General features: G+C 41.8%; 2 protein-coding genes across 2 annotated transcripts; both read right to left on the reverse strand.

Moving 5' to 3' along the window:
- Window positions 1–2,019: 2,019 nt before the first annotated feature.
- LOC119734593 (muscarinic acetylcholine receptor M5-like) lies at window positions 2,020–18,638 on the reverse strand. Its single transcript, XM_038208128.1, has 5 exons — window positions 17,459–18,638; window positions 16,029–16,232; window positions 9,235–9,315; window positions 2,541–2,644; window positions 2,020–2,112 (listed from the first exon to the last, which is right to left on the reverse strand). The coding sequence occupies exons 1-5, from the start codon at window positions 18,636–18,638 to the stop codon at window positions 2,020–2,022; spliced, it is 1,662 nt and encodes a 553-aa protein (XP_038064056.1).
- A 290-nt stretch (window positions 18,639–18,928) lies between these two features.
- LOC119734594 (muscarinic acetylcholine receptor M1-like) lies at window positions 18,929–23,059 on the reverse strand. The gene is made up of 2 exons (XM_038208129.1): window positions 21,713–23,059; window positions 18,929–18,955 (listed from the first exon to the last, which is right to left on the reverse strand). Exons 1-2 carry the CDS (start codon window positions 23,057–23,059, stop codon window positions 18,929–18,931), a joined length of 1,374 nt encoding a protein of 457 aa, XP_038064057.1.
- Between the last annotated feature and the right edge of the window lie 259 nt (window positions 23,060–23,318).

The following is a 23,318-nucleotide window of genomic DNA, read 5'->3' on the forward strand; positions in this document are numbered from 1 at the left end:
TTAATACCGCTTAGAGTCTGGGTGCTGATAATTACCCGAGCCGGAGGCGAGGGTAATTATCAGCACCCAGACTCTAAGCGGTATTAAACGAGTGATAAATACCGACCGAGCACATATTTATTCCCATTCATAAATGCCTTATCCGTAAAAAAATTTCAAATAATTCGTTCAAAAAATCCCGATTTTGTTCAACAAGTTCACTTCATGCTTTTTGAAACATCCCTCTAGCAAAATAATGGAGTGTTCAGCTGGCGAGTAAGATGTAAACAACCCTTTTATGGAGATTGACGCGCGCGTAACATGTTCTGCGCGATGTCACGCAGAACGCACCTGGGGCGTTGCGTTTTGAGTTTAGAACTATAAAATTCTGACTCGCTTGTAGTGTTGCGCATGCCTACGTGAGGATTGTGAACGTTCAACCAATGAAACGCTAAGAGGAACTGGATTTTTAGGAGTCCACATTTTATTGTGACACTGGAAAAGTGTTTAAGACCAGCTAGCCATGTCTTTATCATCCGTTTAATACCGGCCACGTGACGGGCTCTCGACCAATAGGAATAGCTAAACTGTCTGAGGTATTTATGAATCTGATATAAACAGTACAATGTCGCTTTCAGTTCGCCTATTTAAAAAAAAAAAAAAAAAACATTAAGCCTCTTAATTCAGTTAGAAAACCAATGATCTAGTTTTGTGTGTGTTTTTGCTGGGAAGCAGGAACAGCAACAGGAAACAGTTTGGGATTTTTTTAAACGCATGTAAAACAGATTGCCCGCCAATGGCCTTATTTTGTCAGTTTCCCTTCAAAACGATAGTGTGTCAGATTTTATTTATATAATTATACATGTATTAATCTTCAGCAAGGATGGGCACAAGTCTATTTATATGCATGTATTAACCTTTAGCAAGGATTTAAATGTCCTGAAATTGCCAAGCTGGGCAGGCGTACATCTCCGGGTGACTACTAGTTATGCTATAAGTAACTTTAACGTAAAATAATATTCTTCAGGCAACGTGGGACTGAGTTTTCTGACAACAAATAAATTATACAAGTGCTATTTTTGAGTTTCATCCCGAAAACACAATTGGTTTTTAACATTGCTATCTTAGTAATTCAAAAGTTACACAATTTGAACGAACTTTGTCAACAAAAATATCAGGACGATTTTAGTATTGGCAAGTAAGTTCATATAATTTAACTGTTTGCGTTTTCATTCGAGTCATTCCCATATCCGTTTAGAATCGATTATACAATGAATAGGGACATCATGAACCAGTCTACTTGCATAGTGGATCTGCGCGGCCTAAAATGATAAAACCTCCTATTTTCCCCCAATATACAATGCCCCCTCCCAAAAAAAAGAAGTAATAATACTTTCTTCATTACCATTAATTCGTCATTGGGGCTTCACCTTATTTCTTTGGTTCTCATTTTTTAATCGACCCTATTTCGGGGTATGTATTTCCGCCGACAATTTCCAAAACCCCATTCACAGACGATTTTTTTTTCCAAATTAAAAAACAAAGAATACTGCATTCGAGCAACTAGGCTCTGTGTTATTCTGAAATGTTATTTAAATTGAATATCAGATTTTTTTTCTCGACTTGAAAATTACGGCTTACGGAAATCAGAGGGAAAAAGACAGATGAGAGAATGTTGCCTCTCATTATAATATTACTGGCTGCTGCCACTACAACTAAATTGTTAATGAGATGCTTCGTCCAGACATTACTGTAAGTCGTCTATAATTGGCCAAAAATGTTTTGTGGTTTTTGTATTTTATTCAGTGATATCAAATCATGATAAATTTATTGCGTCATTTAGTTTACCATCTTTACGAGTGCAACTATAGTTCAGATTGCTATTGCTTTTTGACTGACCGACCGGGCTTCATATAAAGTCAAATAAAATAATTATGAGAACCGTAGAGATAGATAGGGAAGCCCCAATAGGCCTACAAGAAAACAAATTTTGAAGAGCACGAACGGTGCACTTAGTTTCAAGCAAAAGATGCAGTGTCGTTATTCATCATCTGCAGGGTTTGCAGGGTCGACAGGGTCGACAGGGTCAGCGGGCTCAACAGCGTTGGCAGGGTCAACAGGGTTGGCAGGATTCTGCCAAAAACAAAACAAAAAATAGAAAAAAATCAATGTAAAGATTTTTTCCAGATGTTGGACAACCGATGATGACCAACTGACTTATTTTTGGATTATCTGTCACTTCTTTTTGGATAATTATTGTGCATAAGAAGGTAAACAAAATGTACTGACAATTCATTTTTGTGTTCCGCAAGCGTACTGCGATTAATGCTTCAAAGGCAGTTCTGGTAAAGAGTACACTATCTGCAAACAACTTCCAGTGTACAAGTTTGTATATCTTGGATAGATATTACATGTTGTCTTCAGACATTAGTGTGAAGTCGACATTACGATAACTTTGCCCTATAAAGAGTTGTTTTCGTACTCTGTAGGCCCAGGCATACTTGTTAATTTAACAGGCAACTTAAATACTGTTCACAGTAATTTGGTGTAATTAATATTACCCTGAATCTTGTCGCTCCGGGCTTGTTTGGGGCATACTTCAAGAATGAAGCTATGTCCTCCCTCGCCTTGGCCTCTGCTACTCGATGAGTTGTCATGCAGTCCCCTAATAAATGATAGAGACCATGAATTTAATGCTATATCAAAATGTACACGAGAAACTACCGACATTTTAAAAGGAAACAGCAATTCGTCTTGTGTATAAAGTCCGATTGAAGCTTAACACACACAAAAAGAGTGCACTGGAGAAGGGAGAAGAGAGGAGGGGGGAGAGTCCCGATTAAACAGCTAAATAGAATTAGTAACGTCTCTCTTGGGTGAGAGAAATTATCAGTAAAGAGTCAGATAAGATAATGTCTTACACACACTAGTCTCTACTGTTTTAGTCAGGAATATTTACATCTCAGCTCAATAGAGGACGTACTACAATGTTTAGTCAGGGCTGTGTGGGAGCTCTGTGGGTCAGAGCCCAGCTCGATCGATTGGTCAATGCTACATGACACGTGTAGGTGCTCTGCCCAGGTCAGAGCCCAGTTCACCAATCTCATAGCTCTGTGTAGGTCAGAGCACTATGGTCAGATATAGAGACTGAAATGCTAATTCGCGTTGCTATTACAACCGTACACTGTGTCTTTGAGCGGGAATTTTATAACGGACTGTTTATGCTAAAATTTGCGCTAGTTTTAGTTGAGAGAAAATCAACCCAGATCTATAAATTAAGAGATACGTTACCTATCGCAGCCCTATCCGGCCCGGCAACTATGATAAAATTGGCGATCATCGACATAGGGGCCCGACTTCTGGAAACAAATTCCACTTTAAAATTATTAGACAGACCTAACTAGTTGGTTCTCAATAAACAGGAATGTCAAAGATAGAGGGAAGGGTTTTGATTTTTTAGGGAAATTTGGGGGTAAAATGACGATGACAGCGCGGCAACACAACATGCAAACTGAAAATAAAGACGGCGATCACCGCGCGCGATGTACCATGAGCACGCACGGCACGCTGAATCGCAAGGTACAAACGGCGCAAGAAAATTGTGATTTCTACCTCAAGAAACTGTTAAAAATTGCAAAACGGGTGTCCTTAGAATTGAGAAGTCTGCTTTTGATTATAAAGGTGATTTTTTAGCAATAAAAAACTTTTTTGACTCTAATTTGATCAAAACAAAACAGGGGTCCTACGCTACACGATCGCGGTAAAATTTCCCCACACGTGCTGACGGGTTTTCCCGACGAGTTCCGTCCCGTCCGAACATGCCCTGATGAGCACTAAAAACTTGTCTCGTGGCAATAATTGCTGAATAGTTTTGTTCTAAGAACAAACAGGTCCTTTTTCTGTGCCAAACTAATGGAATCAAAAATATTTTTTAACTGCAACAAGCTAATAAATGATAGAGACCATGAATTTAATGCTATATCAAAATGTACACGAGAAACTACCGACATTTTAAAAGGAAACAGCAATTCGTCTTGTGTATAAAGTCCGATTGAAGCTTAACACACACAAAAAGAGTGCACTGGAGAAGGGAGAAGAGAGGAGGGGGGAGAGTCCCGATTAAACAGCTAAATAGAATTAGTAACGTCTCTCTTGGGTGAGAGAAATTATCAGTAAAGAGTCAGATAAGATAATGTCTTACACACACTAGTCTCTACTGTTTTAGTCAGGAATATTTACATCTCAGCTCAATAGAGGACGTACTACAATGTTTAGTCAGGGCTGTGTGGGAGCTCTGTGGGTCAGAGCCCAGCTCGATCGATTGGTCAATGCTACATGACACGTGTAGGTGCTCTGCCCAGGTCAGAGCCCAGTTCACCAATCTCATAGCTCTGTGTAGGTCAGAGCACTATGGTCAGATATAGAGACTGAAATGCTAATTCGCGTTGCTATTACAACCGTACACTGTGTCTTTGAGCGGGAATTTTATAACGGACTGTTTATGCTAAAATTTGCGCTAGTTTTAGTTGAGAGAAAATCAACCCAGATCTATAAATTAAGAGATACGTTACCTATCGCAGCCCTATCCGGCCCGGCAACTATGATAAAATTGGCGATCATCGACATAGGGGCCCGACTTCTGGAAACAAATTCCACTTTAAAATTATTAGACAGACCTAACTAGTTGGTTCTCAATAAACAGGAATGTCAAAGATAGAGGGAAGGGTTTTGATTTTTTAGGGAAATTTGGGGGTAAAATGACGATGACAGCGCGGCAACACAACATGCAAACCGAAAAGACGGCGATCACCGCGCGCGATGTACCATGAGCACGCACGGCACGCTGAATCGCAAGGTACAAACGGCGCAAGAAAATTGTGATTTCTACCTCAAGAAACTGTTAAAAATTGCAAAACGGGTGTCCTTAGAATTGAGAAGTCTGCTTTTGATTATAAAGGTGATTTTTTAGCAATAAAAAACTTTTTTGACTCTAATTTGATCAAAACAAAACAGGGGTCCTACGCTACACGATCGCGGTAAAATTTCCCCACACGTGCTGACGGGTTTTCCCGACGAGTTCCGTCCCGTCCGAACATGCCCTGATGAGCACCAAAAACTTGTCTCGTGGCAATAATTGCTGAATAGTTTTGTTCTAAGAACAAACAGGTCCTTTTTCTGTGCCAAACTAATGGAATCAAAAATATTTTTTAGCTGCAACAAGCTGACAAGTAGCTACCGTAAAAATAATAACTTTTCGATTCGCGACTGTCATGAATATTCATATTGTGGACGGATCCATTAATTTTGTAAAGGGGTGTGTCACCCTCTTTTGGCAGATAACATCGTTTTTCGTATTCATTCTTAACGAAAAAATTCTGATTCGGTTAAAAAAACTGAAAATGCTGGTGAATTTGGCCGAGGAAAGCACACCCTTCACTGCAGTTGGTTTGGTCCAACCGTACTACGTCACGCTGGAACACGGCGCAGCAGGGCGTGAGATACTGACCACGCTGGATGAATGCAAAGAGCACGCTTTTCATTCAGAAAATCGCAAGGCGCGTACGATTTCTTCAAAAGCGTATTGGCCCGATATACTATTGTATGCCTTGCTAGAACACTGCAAATTTAATCAACGGTAAATTTAATCATCCGTTCGCTTTAATTTTGCCCTTTCATTGCAAGCATTAGCATACATGGCGCTGTCAACAACTTGCCGAACTTTCCGAACCGACATTTGGGTTCGGTTCGGTTCGGGTTCGGTTCGGAAGGCCAAGCTCGGCTATTTTTAGTTCGGTTCGACGGTTCGGCTGCAGCACTACTATGATCGGACACATGGGCATGAGTCATGGGTGAAACAACACTTCCCTCTCTTTTGTGTAAATTTGCGTTTATTAGAAATCTCAAACAGATTATGTAAAAGGTATCTGAGGCATTACATGTATCCAGGCAATGATCAAGGAACCATGCACTATGAAATTCTATAGGCTACGTACCACAACTGAGTAACTTCATCATACATTGTGCGTAAAAACTTTACTTTTTAGCCTAATCTCCAAACTCAGATTTACTTCTTACAATCCTTATCCATGTCATCTCAGTGGCTTCCACATGATGTAGATACTAAAGGTTTTGTGCCCAGAAACTTTTAAGTGTTCATTTGATTGTAGTCTCAGAAATGGACTGCTATATGCACACACAATTCATGTCATTGAAAGAATTCTTACAGAAAATATAAGTTGTACAAGAGACGGTTACTTTGATTCATTCATATATATTGTAGCGTTTTCAGTGGTTCAATTTTATTCAGTGGACAGACAGAATAAGACACAAATGACACCAAATATTCCGGTTTCTTAACTTATAATTCTTTCCTCCAAGCATCCAAACAATGATCACACGATATCAGTATTACTTGTGATTTACCTTTATCTGCACTATGCAGGTAATCGCAACGTGGAGCCTGGGGTGTGTACACACGGAGCCGGCCTTTCAGAACAACCTTTACAACCAAGATCTGTGCAGCAACTAACCGCGCGCGCGCACGCACTTTTCGCGCCAATTTCACGCGGACTTGCGCAGACCCCAACCTCCACTAAAAGTAAACAGCGCCACCTACACTGGATTCTGAAAACTCTACAATATAGTGTAACCCAGGTCGGGTTTCAGTACTTACTTTTACCCGACAGGTTCCCTACTCCAGCATTCCTTTCATAACTTTGTAACTTCGTGTTTGTGTCATGTCAGCAGCCATTTGCGATCATGCTTTTTGCCTAGCGCCCTCTTGCGGCCAACTAAACTTTTTTTAGCACAGCGCGCGCCACCTAGAATTTTGCCCGCTACTTTTTAAACTATGCAAAGGGCGTAGCGAGTAGACGAGGTTTACATTCCACCGCGCTTTGTTTAAGTTAGATAGCTGGCATTCCTGGCGTTTCGTTATAGTTTTCATGTAGGGCTAGCTGCGAAATAACTTTGATTTCGATCCAACACCTTGTTGCATCCACACCATCATCATCCTGCGAGCATTGCACACTCCACTTTTGCTAATTTTGGGTGCGGCTCCCCGTTGTAGCAGCATAAAATTTTATATCCGGCGTTGCCAGCATTGCAGTTTGCAAGTTTTTTGCTGCTTCTGCATCGATTTGACATCGGCAGCCTGGCATGAACGTAGATCATCCCAAGTGGTGAGTAAATCCCTTGTGTGTTATTTAACTTTTTATGCCTGAATCTTTTTATGCCTGAATCTTTTTATGCCAGTCATTTTTATGCAACATTCTGGTCTTTTGTATGTTTCGTTAAATTGCCAGAAATTAAGGCCGTCGAAACAGACACGGCCGGAAACAAACATTTGTGATCACGACTTTAACAAAATATTAACTTTTGAATTAAATCTGTTTGTCGTGACATTACATTATGTGAATCAGCAATTCCCATATGATTTACTATTAAATTCCTGCATAGTGGCATGGCAAAGAAAGATTTTCCATTGACTGTATTTTATGCTTAGAACATTTATTTAAACACATTATTTCCTACTATTTTAATATTTTTTTTTAATATGTACTTTATTTTTGTGAATCTCCATTTTTCCTTTTGAACCAAATAGAAATTTGTAACTTTTGCAGCACGCAAACTTTAACTGAAATCTTACTGTTGCTATAATATTCACTTTCACATTTATTATTTGAAATAGACTTTCCCTTTCTCCCAAAAAAACCGGTTTTCTTTAAAGTCCAATGGTCATTCAGAAATTCGTTATTAGGGCATGGTATATATTCTTATTTCATTAGTTTATAACATTATTTAGTGAACAATTCATTTCTTTTTTCGGAATTAAACTTGCACTATTATACATACAATATTCTTATTCTTATAGTTGTCATTGCGAATAATTCTTCTATTTGGGCAACATGGTAAAAACTTTCACTGACTGATGTATTTATAAAAAGTATTCTTTGATTTAAAAGTAAGGAAAACAAATTTACTTTGAATTTAATGATGTCTTTAATAATGTACCTTGATCTGAAAGTTTTCCCATAATTCATTAGTCATTTATTGTTTGTAATTTCAGATCATTGGATAGATCTAGACAGCTTCCATTCCCTTTTTATACCAAAGTTCGTTATACACTAATTCTTTTGTTACCACCTGATGTAAATTTGTAAATATATTGTCTCATAAATTTGAAATCAATTTAATTGTGTTGTAAATAAAATATTTTGATATACTGAGACAACCAGAAAACTTCGCTCCAACCAAATTATTTAGTGGAACCACTCGGTTGAGAGGAGAGTGAACCATACTAAACCAATTTATTTCGCTCTCCCCGGTTACAATACATTTACTGAACCAAATTTTGACATACATTATGAAATTTGTGTTTCTCAAGTGAGACATAGACGTGGAAGTTCTAATAAGTGTTGTGGATATCTACTTGCCACAATTGCCTCTTAGTGATTCAAAATGACTGTAGGTGTGGACATCATGTATACTGTTAGTTATAGGGCTAAGGCCAAACTAATAGGAAATTGTTTCCATCACTTTACATGTTGTATAAGTATAGGCCTATATTACTGATTAATGTTAAAGGGAATAAATTTGTGCTTGGCCGGTTTTAAACAATATGTTTAAGACCGGTTGGAGTCTGGATGCTAAAAACTTACCCGAACCGAAGGCGAGGGTAATTATCAGCAGTTACCAGCAGGGTAATACCTTTTCGGTCAAAAAATCAAAACTTTTCTGTCCAAAAATCAAAACTAGTCAAAAATAATAAATTTCCAACGATTTTGGTCTATATGTTTACTTCATGTTTTTCGGGACACCCCGCTAGCTATATAATGGTATGCCCAGTCTCACGAGCAGTGGTAAACAACGCCATATGGTGAATGGCGCGACCGTCGCGCGTGCTGCGCGATGTGAAGCAGAACGCAGTTGTGCCGGTGTGCTGTGAATTTAGGACTATGAAATGGTGACTCGCTGGTAATGTTGCGCATGCCTACGTAAGGATTGTGAACGTTCAACCAATAAACGGTAAAAAGCATCGGATTCCATAGGAGTCCAAATTTCATGTGACACTTGAAAAGTGTTTAAGACCAGCCTGCCGGTCTGTATCATCCGTTTAAAACCGGCTACTTGCCTGGCTCTCGACCAATTGGAATGGCTAAACTGTCTAAGGTATTTACATGAATATTGATTAATGCTCGGCATTCAATTAAAGCGTATTGTTCTAGTTCTAGTCAGGCCCAAACATTCGCTTACTGTGTTCACCATTCTGCCACAGCTGATTGGCATCCTCGGTACCCCCATCCCCAGAGTACTGGTTCCCCGGCTCACCCTGGTCTAAATTGGACCATTTATGTATAAATTATGCTGTTTCCAAATGATTGGACAAATCTGACAATCTAACATACAGACCTGTGTGCAGAGTATAACTTTAATAGTAAACTTTACCTGACGACTTTACTCTCCGCGAGGTTAGCCTTAAATTGGATTTGTTTTGTGAAAAAGTGGGGTTTTTTTGCAACTATAAAATCACACGAATCACGAAATCACCAAATATTGTGTTTGTGTAGATATGTGTCTCCGTTAATGCTTATAAGTTATTGTTGATAACAGTTTACTCTTTGTTGCATCTGTGCATACATGTACTTAAATACTCACAATTTGTACATACTTGATTTCCACAAGCAAATTACCTAAGAATATGACAACTCTAAAAGCGGCATAAAAAGCTAACACTGAAGGTGAAACAAATCTGAAGTTGTTTACAATGAGCATAATACAAAAAAGTCATATTTAAAATGAGTTCAACTGCAGGACATGGGAATTAGCTCACGATGCCCTCTAGAATTATGAACGCTCTGACGGGGCGTCGTGAGCTTCCGCCCCAGCTTCTGCAAATATAGCCCTTCATGAATTCAAACACATATTTCAAGAACGTCTCTACATACTATTTTTTCTGGTTCATAACAAAGCTCTTGTAATTCGGGCGTTTCACAGTGCGATGCACCACCAAGAGTTTGCCATGGAGAGTCAATTCTTTGTAGTTTACGGTCGACAAAACATGGCCCATTCGAATGAGTGTCAGTAGACAACTTGAGCTAATTTTGTTATAGATTGGAGCACAGCGTTCTGCAGCTTACCAAAAACACCATATTGAGAGAAAGAAAAGAAAAGGGCAAACATATACTCGAATCATACACTTACGAAACTACTGACCGGAAAAAGTAACAATTTCAAATGTCCCGCGCTGCGAATTTGTCGATTTTCTCCCACAATGCACTGGGGAAAATGAACTCTCCATGGCAAACGCTAGGTGGCGCACTGCATTGTGAATCGCCCGAATTTACTGCCAGGTTTCCTGACAAGGCATTGATCACGTGCCCAGATTTGCATAAAGACAATGGGTCATATTTTGTGAGCGGATGGGGGAACTGCAGCAACGCAATATTGTGGGTAAAAACCTTAGAAACATCACTTGTAAATTTCGATTGTATAAATCTTTTTTTTGAAGAAATTAATTGTGGCATGTAAATTTACGCCACTATAACCTCGTGTGTAAGTACAAAAAAAATGTAAAGTACCCATAGTACATGTCGACAACGCTCTCTCTTTTGCTCAGAAATATAACCATTCAGACCAAGCTGCTACATGCATACAAAGTCAAGGAAACTTCTTTGTTTTCTCAGCACCCAAAGAGCTGGTGTCAGATAAAATTTGGACTCCTATGAAATTTGGTCTGTTTTACCTTACATTGACTCTCACCCTTACACGTTAACTGTCAGCGTCATATAAATGTCGTCATTTACGTATGCGCAACACGACCAATGAGTCCGCATCTCATGAGTACAAATTTCACACTACACCAGAAAGTAGCCACTGGAAATAAATACTCCAAGAAAGCTGTCTGCTGCCCTCTGTAGGAAGAGTGCCAGAATTGTACAGTTTTTCATGGTTTCGCTTTATACGCTCAATCACATTTGGAATTTAAGTCATACATGTACTTCGATTTTACTTTTCGTGATAACGCGAAAGACACACGGTGAAGCCTTTAAAATAGCATGTTCTAGTAATATGTTGTTTGTTAAATTTAACTAATGGGCATTAAGTACTTGCTTTTAGTTAAAATTCAGATTTAAAATACAGTAAAATATGCAATAGGTCTCTAATGACGTGTTTAAGGCGTACATGATCATTTGTGCATTTTAATCGCTTCCAATACAACACAATTAATCACGAAATACAGTTTTGTCTACAGCACTATCTGTACTTTCAAATTTTTTTGGAAAACACCTATTTCTTCTAAATGACTTCATTTCTTCTAAATGACAGCAAGCCAGACGGAATTATTTCAAAGAGTGTTGTGTACCAGTGCGATCTTTAATGCAAGTAAGCTTTTTGATGATAATAATTCAGTAGGTCATTTGGGGATAGATGCAAATGATCCTAGCGGCACAGGTGCACAAAAAGATGTGGATAAATATTACTATATTGTGAGAATTAATGAACACTCTTTGAAAGATGGACAACCACAAAGTTGTCACGTTCACACTATAAGTCTTTCACGAGTCTTGAATGCTCCTTCCTAAATGTACACTCTTGGAATCATCATACATACTGAGTCATTTTGTATGTTACTTTTTCAGCATGCCTTGATCCTCTTATCTTCCACTTTGTGAAAAATGGCGACTTTGTGACGCTCTTCCCGGTGCGTTTCTGGTGCGCTGGCACCGAAGAATCCTCATGAAGGCCGCCTTGAAAAGCGGGTTGCTGGCGGCGTAACAGAGAGGATTCATCGTACTGCTCAGACTGGCCAACCATCCAATTATCTGGAGGAAAGGTGACAAGATTCAAACTTGCAACGTCATTAAAATAATTCGTATTATGTTTCAAGCCATTGTATCGACAACATAATAGGCGTAGCATCCGGGGTACGGGGCGTTAAGGAGGTTTTTCCATCGGGCCAGCGCTCGTGCGACGCTTTGGCGTACTTATGTCGCCCGTTATTTCGCCAACGTTTTTTTATAGGCCCATGTACTTTTTTCCATCGGACCGACGTACGGCATTAATACAACAAATGTTTTGACGTCAGGCCTACGGCGGATAACATAGAAACCTGTCTTTATGTACACCATTTACGTGCAGTATGATTGTGCAGTGGATAGCAAGCATGTCAAGTAGAGCGTCGGCCGATCACAAAGTCGGCATAATGTTGGCAGGTTGACGTCAAATGCATGCCGACCGCATATCGATCGCCAACGTCGGCAAAATGGATGACAGACCGGCGTCACTACAACGCTGGAAGACCGATGTCAAAATATCTACCAATCGGCAACGTCGGGCAAACGTTAGCAAGCATGCGTCAAAATGCAAACCGATCGCCAACGTTATCGCCAACGCACACATTATTTATGTTATCGAAGGAATTCTTATGCGCCTATCAAATGTTTCCCCCACCCCTCCCCTTCCGGGCTGCCCCACCCAAGACGTGGGGATTGTCACTTTTGAAGTGACAAAATCCCCACCCCTCGGGCAAAATTTAAGTGACAATCCCCGACCATGCCCCGACTTTCATACGTGGGGCACACTAGTGATTGCCTGCCCATTAGTACGCCAATGTTAACAATGAAATTTGAGTGACCAAAATCCCCACCCTGGGCCATGAAAAACGTGACCGAATCTCGACATCAGACGGGGGGGGGGGGAGGGGGCTGAAACATTTGATAGGCGCATATGCAGACATTTACTTTGATTCATTCACATATACATCTATTGAACCTGATTTTCCGTTGTGCAGAGTAACTTTAATAGTAAACTTTGCCTCTCCGTGAGCTAGCCTTAAATTGAATTTGTTGAATCACCAAATATTGGGTTTTTTTGGGTAGATATGGGTGTTCTTTAATGCTTATAAATTATTTTTGATAACAGTTTACTCTTTGTTGCATATGTGCATATATGTGCTTAATACTCACAATTTGTACACACTTGATTTCCACAAGCAAATTACCTAAGAATATGACAACTCTAAAAGCGGGATCGCCTACGTTGGCCCAACGTTGGCAAGCCAATATACTGATCGCCAACGTCGGTATAACGATGGCAAGCAAAGTCAAAATGCATTCCGATCACCAACGTCGACAAGACGTTGGCAGGCCGGGATCAAAATACATACCGTTCAGCATCGTCGACCCAACGTTGGCAAATACAGAGACTGAAAACCAAATAAGCACAATATTGTTCACCGACGTCACAATTCATACCAATCCCCAACGTCGGGATGTTTGCAGGTCGACGTCGAATATAGACACTGTTCACCACCCTCAGGACAACGCCAGCAGGCTGACGTCAAAAAGCTTACAAAATCGGCAACGTCAGCACAATATTTGCAGGCCAGCGTCAAAATGCATACCGATTGCCAACGTTGGCGTAATGTTGGTAGGGTCGACATCGAATATTCACACTGTTCACAACGTCGGGGCAACGCCAGAAGGCCAATGTCAAATTGCATAACATCGCCAACGTCGAAATAACGTTGGTAGGCCAGCGTCGAATAATATACAGACTATTTAGCAACGTGAGTATAAAGGGTTGGCAGGCCAACGTCAAAGAACCTACCGCTCGTCAACTTTGTAATAACGTTGGCAAGTATAACAACAAAATGCATACCGATCGCCAACATCGACACCACGTTGGCAGGCCAGCGTCAAAACACAAACTGTTTAATTAACATTGTCGACACAATATTTGTGAGCCGACGTCAAAATGTATACCGCTCGCCAACGTGAAATGTACACCATTTGGCCCACCCCAAACAAATACTCAAGCAGGGTATTAAAAAAAACCTGTCCAACAAAATTAGTTCAGTAGCTTCATACATTTTTGAGAAAACTCTGAAAATGCTGTACAGTCAGTTGCCGTATCACGCGTAGCTGCTCTATTTTCTCGTCCACACAACTTACAGCAACGCGAGGCCAGCGAACGATGGCCGTAAAAAGGGCTTCACAAAATTCGCAATTTTTATGGCAAACCACAACTGATCCAAACAAACAAAGTTGTTTTAGGTAGTTAAAGACCTACTTCATACATCTATCAAGGTATTTTTTTTTCTAAAAAAAAAAAGATTTCGATGCATTTTGACGATATTATTTTACGCACAAATCGACTAAAAATTAGGTCATGGAATTTCCGGGTTTTTTTCGAGAACGACGAAAGTCTCCCAAATGTTGAGGTGATCAAACGAAAGAGTGAACCTTCATCTACAAAAAATCTCGTGAACGTGATGTCGTTAATATTTTAAGAATTCGACGTACACCTAATGTTTCCAACAACTTCCATTTTTCACAACGCGAAAAGATCGTCGCCATTGTAAAGCATAGAGCGAGGAACCCAAACACGGTGTGACCTTGTGACCCATACGCCCACTGATTGGTCGAGCTCGCGCTCGAGTATGGCCTGCTTAATATTCATAAGTCATTCGTTGCGCGAATAGCGCGTACTATTCACAATGTTTTCAGGCCAACGTACATGTTCGTCGGCGTACGTTTACACGCGTACATTGTGATTGCAAATCATGAAATCTCGCAAAAGTCTTCATTTTTCAACCGGCGATTTGGACCAAACATTAGAAGTCTCCTGCACGTGTTTTACATGAAAATGAAGCGTATACTTTCCTCCATCTAGTAAGCCTTGTTATTTGTTTCGGCCTTTTTTAAGAATCGAATGTACACCTAAAAACTATCGGCCCTCGATTTTGTTGATAAAAAATATGATTTTGTTTGACAGGCCATAACAACACTTTATATTTGTCAAAAGCAGTTATTTTAGTTATCAAAATAAAGCACATGATTTCAACTTTTTACTTATTTAGCCATCTTGGCCAAACTGTGCATGTATCTGTAGTCTCGTAGTCTCGTAGTCTTCTGTAGTCTTCTGTAGTCTCGAATAAATCTCTTAAAATCTCGAGTACGCTTTTGGGCCATGCGTGCTTGACCTCGGGACGAGAAACTGAGGTCAAACAGGGCTGTGTGCGTGACACGGCTACTGACTGTTCAGTCTTATTTTTCTCGACACAAAGCAAGGTGTCCGATGAAAGCTCTTCCAAAAATGTCAATTAGTACATTTGACTTGCACTCTCTTGTGGTATGATCCCAGTTTGTCACTCGGAAAAACAATTCTCGTTTACGAATCGTCGAATATATAATCTATTGATTCGGTCAGTTGGGAGAAGTATTTGCGGGTTTTTTCTTGCGATGGTTGGTCCTAACAAGGAAATGATGGCAACTCCTCTTTTCTTAAAAATGATAGCATACTTGGCGCAAACATTTTAACGGATGCATGATCCTATTATTATATACAATCCAGTAGGGAGTTTCACTGCTTTGGCAGTTTCATTTTTGAATGTTGCAATTGTTGTCCATTAACTTTAACCCTAATCAGGCCGGGTTATTTTGACCATCTCTTAGCCGGGGGCGGCTTCCGTCCCCCTCCCCCCTAAGATCTCGGCCGTCGAGTGACGAAAAGTTTTGAAACTCGGTACATGCATAGAACAACTCATCATAAACATACCCAGAAAATTTCATGATTATAGGTCAAAGGGTTTTGGAATTATGGCTAATTAATTATTCATATGTACGAATTGTAATTCTGCTCTGTGAAAATCTTTCGCTACGCGGCAACCCCTGGACCAATTTTTATGTTTTTGGTATCAAAAGATGGGCAAGGCTCGAGGCTAAAAAGTCATAACAGCTTGGGTCGCGAAGAAAAAAAATTAGGCTACCGCGGAAAAAGTTGAGGGGGGGGGGGGCGGATTCCAACCCGGCCCTTTTAGGGTTAAGTCTGTATCAAGACAAACCCTAAATTAAAACCACTTACATCAAATGAATGGCCTCTGATCGGCAAAGTGTAGGGATCAATTGCTGCCCAGGGCGGAGAAAATGGACCACGGCAATGCAGTGACAACCATGGTGATCATGATATATGTCAGGGTGTGCGTTGCACGGAGACTGGCCAGGCCACTCTCCCGTTTCGAACCCACGGTTAAGGCTTGTTTTTACGCTTGGGTACGACTGGGACGTCGGGGTACCGACGCTTGGCTGATGGCACCGGCGTTGTACGGGCTGTTTCTGGACGCATCGTGGTATTGTCCTTATTATTATCATCTTCGGTTTTCTCATAAGCCAGATTGGTCAGGACCATGGTGAGTCTCGCTGAAACGCTGAAGACTTTATCCTTTGTTTGCCCAGGCTCGGTATCAGGGGCTGTTTGTGAGTGAAATGCCCGGTCACACCGTTTGGTGTTTCATCAGGCGCTGCTCTTAACGTAGGATTCTCGGACTTATAGTTAGAGCTCATTTCGTTATAACACCATCCCTACCACTACTGGTCAATGTTTTAGTTTATCGTGTCGTTAAAAGGAGTGATTTTAAGGTGAATTTATATATTCGCAATCCGAAAAGTTTAACATACAAATCACATGCAGGTCATTGCTCCACAACTGTTCCATGTTCGGTTTTTGTGGCGACCGTTGCATTTGTACGGTGTTTTAACCCACGAATCACACAAAAAGTAAGTGTTTTCCAGCAAAATGAAAACAATTTACGTAGGGCTATGGAGGCCAACCGTTGCAAATTCGGAAGAGGGGCTGACTTTATTACAAACATGGGCACACTTTCTTCAGTTTCTCTTGCATTCTCTACACGAACCTATTGAGAGAAGGGGTGAGTACACCACAGCATCGATTTAAATACAGTCGTTGGGACTTCTCGTATTCTTGCTTATTTATAAAAGAATCTGACATGTTTATTTACTTGATTTTTTTTTGGGGGGGGGAATGAAAGGAGACATTGCCCTCAACAGCTTAATCGGTCAAAGTGGGGGGGTGCAACATTGCTAACTTTTCAAGGTGGGGGCATTGTTAAATGCCGTCGAATATACAGACCATTAAGCAACGCCAGTACAACGTTGACAAGTAGGCGTCAAAATGCAAACCGATTGCCAACATTGATACAACGTTGGCAGGCCGACGTCAAAATAGCCATCTTCGAAATAAATACCATCGTCAGTTCAACTTTTGAAGGCTGTCGTCAAAATAAAGGCCGATCGTCAACGTCGCGTCGGCACCACGTTCGGCAGTACAACGTCGAAATGAATAGGGACCGATCAAAGGCCCTCACAAGTCCAACAAGACCATCACAAGACATCAAGTACTTGTTATTGTGATATACTTGTGGCCGAACTTATGATGAACTTCTGATGGACTTGACAACAACACTAAAGTGAAGTCGATAAAGGTACATACTGAAATGAAATGAAATGAACCCAAAATGAAATGAAACAACTTACTTCAAATGAACGGCCCCTGAGAGGAAAAGTGTAGGGATTAATGGCGGCCCAGAGTGCGAAGATAGACCACGGTAGTGCTGTCACAACCATGGTGAACATAATGTACGTCAAGGTGCGCGTTGCACGGAGACTGGCCAACCGACTCTCGTACTTGGAAATCATGTTGGAGGCTCGTGTTTTACGCTTCGATGCGCCCAGTCCGACATGGCGTTTCGTCGACGTTTCATCTGGGTTTCCCGCTGGACGTTTCGCCGACGGTTCTGCCGAAATTTGCGAAATGTGGTGGATTGTGGTTTTTGGGTGATATTTGGTTTGGTATTCATCATTATCATCTTCGGTTTGCTCGAAGGCCAAGTTGGTCAAGCCCAAGGATAGTCCACTAGACACGCTGAAGACCTGATCCTTGGATGAACCTGGCTCGGTACCACGGGTTGTCTGTGAGTGGGATGCCCGGTCGCACCGAACGGCGGGACTGCTCAAGCCAGGTGTTTCGTCGGTCGCTGCCCGCGATGCATAATTGGAGCTGGCCTCCTCGCCGATGCCTCGCTTCTTGTTGACCCCTTTGCGAATGACGGCACTATAGACGAAGGCATACAGGACAGAGGTCACCAGCATCGGGGTCCAGGACAGGACTAGGATTGTGAAGATTAGTAGGGAAGGATGGAGCGCGTAGGGACCGGTGCACAGCGGGGGACGTATCCGTGTGGCCAGCCCGACGTACGGGAACACCACAATGACAGGCGTCCAGAGCAGTACCGGGATGATGTAGGCAAGGGATATCAGGAAACACGCGTGTCGCATGGTCTTATCCTTCAAGTGCTTGAGGGGCATGTTGAGAGCCCTAAACCTATCGTAGCAAATCACCACCGTCATCAAGAAAGTTGCCTGGAGGAAAACGTGAGAGATGAAGGTCATGCAGGTGCAGGCGACCTCGGTGAAGGGCCAGTAACCAAGAAAAGAATGGTAGAGGTTTATAATTGGTAGGACGCCCCCAACGAAGAAATCAGCCACTGCCAATCCCACGATGTAATAGTTGGAGTATGTACGAAGATTTTTCGTTGTGGCGTAGGCGTACAGCACTAAAGCGTTGCCGAAGAGGGTGATAATCACACTGACAACGCGTACGATGAATTCCGTCAGGGAAGATCTGCCTGGGAGTGGAATGGGTGTTGGCTCCTCGGTGCTTAAATCGAACCAGAAAGTGGTGTTGAGAAGATAGTCATTACCATTAATATCAGAAATGTTGTACAAAGATTGGTAATCAGGATCCATGGTGATGTCAGGTAATGGACCGTTGGGTTCAGATGTAAACTCTGTTACCATGTATTCAGTCATCTCATTTGTCCATCACGAATTTCCCGTTGTCAGAAGTTGTTCCCAATGTGGAGCTTGTCAAACTGTGAAGAGTAGTTTTACCAAAGTTGAAATGTTGTCCAGTCAAATGAAATGCGCAAGTGTTGTAAACTTACTTGATCAACTCCAAAATTACTGTTAAGATGGAATTTCCGTCGGGTTGATGTAAATCAATATTAGGTATTGCCCTTCACCGACCTATAAACACGGTATAGTCAGTGTGTATACTGATCCTTCAAATTCACACGGAGATTGCAGGACTAAACTCCGCCGAGCTGATCCAGTGGCTGAAAAGGGAATTGGAAATCAGTGACTTAGTCAATAAAAACATTGAATCGGGGCTGATGGCAACTTGATTGAGTTCAGTCTCCCTGAAGACATCAGCCCAATGAGTGCATTTTAGGGCAGAGAACAGCGTAAACGAAGCACTTCTGAGTACGATAGGAATGGATGTGAAGAATTCTGAAAACGGAGAAGCGGAGGAAATCTATTGTATCTGCCGAGAATTGTATCCTGTGATTTGATGGTGTGTGGAGCAGTCCGAGCTTTCGTCCAGAATTCTGACATCGCTGACCAGTGTTGGGCTTTTTATAAGTCCATTTGGCTACCGGCAATGACGCACTGTTTTTTGTTACTACAACGATCCTCACAAAATTTACTCAAATATTCTCAAATGGATGGATGTAACTCCTATGATTCTTGCCCCACGATCTACTGGGAAATTAATTTTCTTGATAAAGTGCATTCGGATGCATGTGCGGGGATGATTTTTTTTATGTTTTGACAGAGACGCTGAAGGTCTTCCAGTGAAAATTAAACAAACGGGAGATAAATGGAATCGATTAATACAAATTGGAATGTCCTAAGACGTTTAGAAGGAATTGATCTTGAACTTACACGCACAAATATTTCCCTGAAGAGAAGGGAAGTTTTCGACATTGCTGCAAAAAGTATTGAGCTTGTCAGAAAAACTCTCAGTTCAAACCATAAACTTGACTCTAGTCGAAATCCGTACACGAAAGTAAAGGCGCGCACTTGGGCACAGCGATTGAGAAGGCTGGGCCGGTAAAAGTGTTGTTAAATCTCTGTACAACGTCCGGGTAAGAGATCTGACTTGAGCTAAGCCTATCCAAAAAAAGACTTTCCCACTATATCGACTTTTAATATATACAAACAATATCAAGTGAGAGTTTATGGCAGCTAAATTCCCCGTTACTGCAGACTTCGCTTTGTCTATTTTTTTTTCAAAGAGGCTGATTCAATAAGTACGTTGTGCGACATCGTTAGGTCATTCAGGTTCCTTATGTAATTGTTTTAACAACTGGAACGGGAAAAATATTGCACAGATTTCTTCCTATAAAGTCCTCAAGTGACTGTGGCACGAACGCTTCCCGTTTACTCAAGGATACAATTTGCGCGCTTAAATAACAATGATCAACTCGTCTCAGCTGGCTTCATTCTGTTTATCAAACGCCTTCTAAAAAAACGTTTGCGTACGAAGAGAAAACTTGATCTGATTATGTGGTGGAACCACGAAGTGTGTGGCAACTATAATCTTATCGCAAGATTGTTAAACTGAAGAAATCTTCATACAGTTTGATACTTTTAGGAAGTTAGACTTGCGAAAAAGACGCCCTTGAGCAAATACGAACAATTAAGGACCACTGGTTGACGGGTGTAAGATTCGTAACCTACCTTGCATGTTCTCTTGTTGAATAAAGGTATGATGTCTTCACTAAACTCCAAGCGTCGAATATACATACGATTTAGTAACGTCGATACAATGTTGGCAAACAAACGTCAAAATGCACATCGATTGCCAACGTCGGCACAACGTAGGCAGGCCGACGTTAATTAAATGTATACTGCTCACCTACGTCGGCACAACGTTGGCGGCTAGGCCGACGTCAACATACTTACCGATTGCCATCGTATGAATAATGTTGGAACGTTGACGTCTAATATAGAAACTAATACCAACGTCAGTTCAACGTTGGCAGGCCGACGTGAAAATGCAGGCCGATCGACAACGTCCGCATAACGTTGTCAGGCCGATGTCGAATAAACAGATTGTTACCAACCTCAGTACAACGTTGGTGGGCTGACGTCAGTTTACATACCGATCAACAACGTCGGCAAAATAAAATAAAAAAAGTCGGCGTTAACCGACGTCGGGCCAACGTATCATCGTGGCAGTAACCATTTCCTCCCTGAACAGCCATAGTTACCTATTTTCTCCTTGGTGGGGAGAAGCAATTTGATAGCGAAAATGTTTCTTGCCAAAAGGACACACGCACTACAACCCACAGGCTTGACTCAACTTACAACCTGCAGAATTACCCACAGATCTTGGGTTCGATTCTCCAGTTCAGGGCACTCTACCTCAGTAGGCTGCGCCCACATAACAGCTCTTAAACAGGAATTAGATCTTGTATATCTGAGAAAGTCGATGAAATCAGACCCAAACGTTGCTTGTAATAGAGTAAGGAAGATGGAATTTTTGTATTTCCCAGTTTTGCCTTCCACCGACGTAACTTTGCAATCACTGTATAGGCCCTACCAATACTCAGTACCGTACTGTTTAACAACTTATTAGAAAGAAACACAAGCTTGCAGGGTAGGACACGAACAAGTTTCTGAAAGCACGGAAAGCACGACCCACGACCAAAATCGGATTCGAATCAGACAGCCGATACAGGGAATGGTTAAGACGTTTGCACGAAAGCAGGTGGTCCTGGGTTCGAGTCCTACCCGAAGCAATCTTACGTCCGTGAAAGCAGTGTAGTCAAGTTCATCACAAGTCATTACAAGTCCAACAATACCATCGCAAGTCATCCAGTCCCAAGTCAAGTCGCAAGCTATCCAAATGAACTGTGACGAAGGCACTTCTTTGTTATTGTACATCCAATTTCACTTGCGACTGGACTTGTGAAAGTACTTGTGCTTTTACTTCTTGTGAACTTCTGATAAACTCGACTACAAAACAACACTACGATAACATTTAAGTCAATAAAAGGGCAAAATCCCAAATTAAAGTCACTTACTGGGAATGCACGGCCTCTGAGAGGCACAGTGAAGGGATCAATGGCGGCCCAGAGCGTGAAGATGGACCACGGTAGTGCCGTCACAACCATAGTGAACATGATGTACGTCAAAGTGCGCGTTGCACGGAGACTGGCCAACCGACTCTCCCGCTTGGAACCCATGGTGGAGGCTCGTGTTTTACGCTGCAATGCGCCTAGGCCGACATGGCGTTTCGTCAACGTTTCACCCGCTTTTTTCGCTGGACGTTTCGTCGACTGTACTGCCGAAATGTGGCGGATGGTGGTTTCTGGATGATTCTTGGTTTTGTCTTCATCATTATCATCTCCGGTTTGCTCGAAGGCCAAGTTGGTCAATCCCATAGAGATTCCAGCAGAGACGCTGAAGACTTGATCCTTGGATGAACCTGGCTCGATATCAAGGGCAGTCTGTAAGTGAGATGCCCGGTCGCACCGATCGGTGGGACTGCTCAAGCCAGGTGTTTCTGCCCGCGATGCAGGTGGATTCTCGGATTTATTGTTGGAGCTGGCCTCCTCGCCGATGCCTCGCTTCTTGTTGACCCCTTTGTGAATGACGGCACTATAAACGAAGGAATACAGGACAGGGGTCACCAACATCGGGATCCAGGACAGGACTAGGATTGCAAAGATGAGTAGGGAAGGATGGAGCGCGTAGGGACCGGTGCACAGCGGGGGACGTAACCGTGTGGCCAACCCGACGTACGGGAACACCACAATGACAGGCGTCCAGAGCATTACCGGGATGATGTAGGCAAGGGATATCAGGAAACACGCGTGGCGCATGGTCTTATCCTTCAAGTGTTTAAGGGGCATGTTGAGAGCCTTGAACCTATCAAAGCAAATCACCACCGTCATCAAGAAAGTGGCCTGGAGGAAAACGTGATTGATGAAGGTCTTGCAGGTGCAGGCGACCTCGGTGAAGGGCCAGTAACCAAGAAAAGAATGGTAGAGGGATATAATTGGTAGGACGCCCCCAGCGAAGAAATCAGCCACCGCCAAACCAACGACGTAATAGTTGGTGTATGTACGAAGATTTTTCGTTGTGGCGTAGGCGTACAGCACTAAAGAGTTGCCAAAGAGGGTGATTATCACACTGACCATGCGTATGATGATTTCAATCAGGGGAGCTCTGCCTGGGAGTGGAATGGGTGTTGGCTCCTCGGTGCTTAAATCGAACCAGAAAGCGGTGTTGAGAAGATAGTCATTACCATTAATATCAGAAATGTTGTGCAAAGATTGGTAATCAGGATCCATGATGATGTCACGTAATGGACCGTTGGGTTCAGATGTAAACTCTGTTACCATGTATTCAGTCATCTCATTGGCCATCGAGAATGTTCCGTTGTCAGAAGTTGTTCCCAATGTGGAGCTTGTTAAACTGTGAAGAGTAGTTTTACCACAGGTGAAATGTTATCCAGTCATATGAAATGCGCAAGTGTTGTTAACTTACTTCATCAACTCCAAAATTACTGTTAAGATGGAATTTGCGTCGGGTTGATGTAAATCAATATTAGGTATTGCCCTTCACCGACCTATAAACACGGTATAGTCAGTGTGTATATTGATCCTTCAAATTCACATGAATATT

The sequence above is a fragment of the Patiria miniata genome, unplaced genomic scaffold (assembly GCF_015706575.1).
Source record: "Patiria miniata isolate m_02_andy unplaced genomic scaffold, ASM1570657v1 HiC_scaffold_27, whole genome shotgun sequence".
Taxonomy (NCBI): Eukaryota; Metazoa; Echinodermata; class Asteroidea; order Valvatida; family Asterinidae; genus Patiria; species Patiria miniata.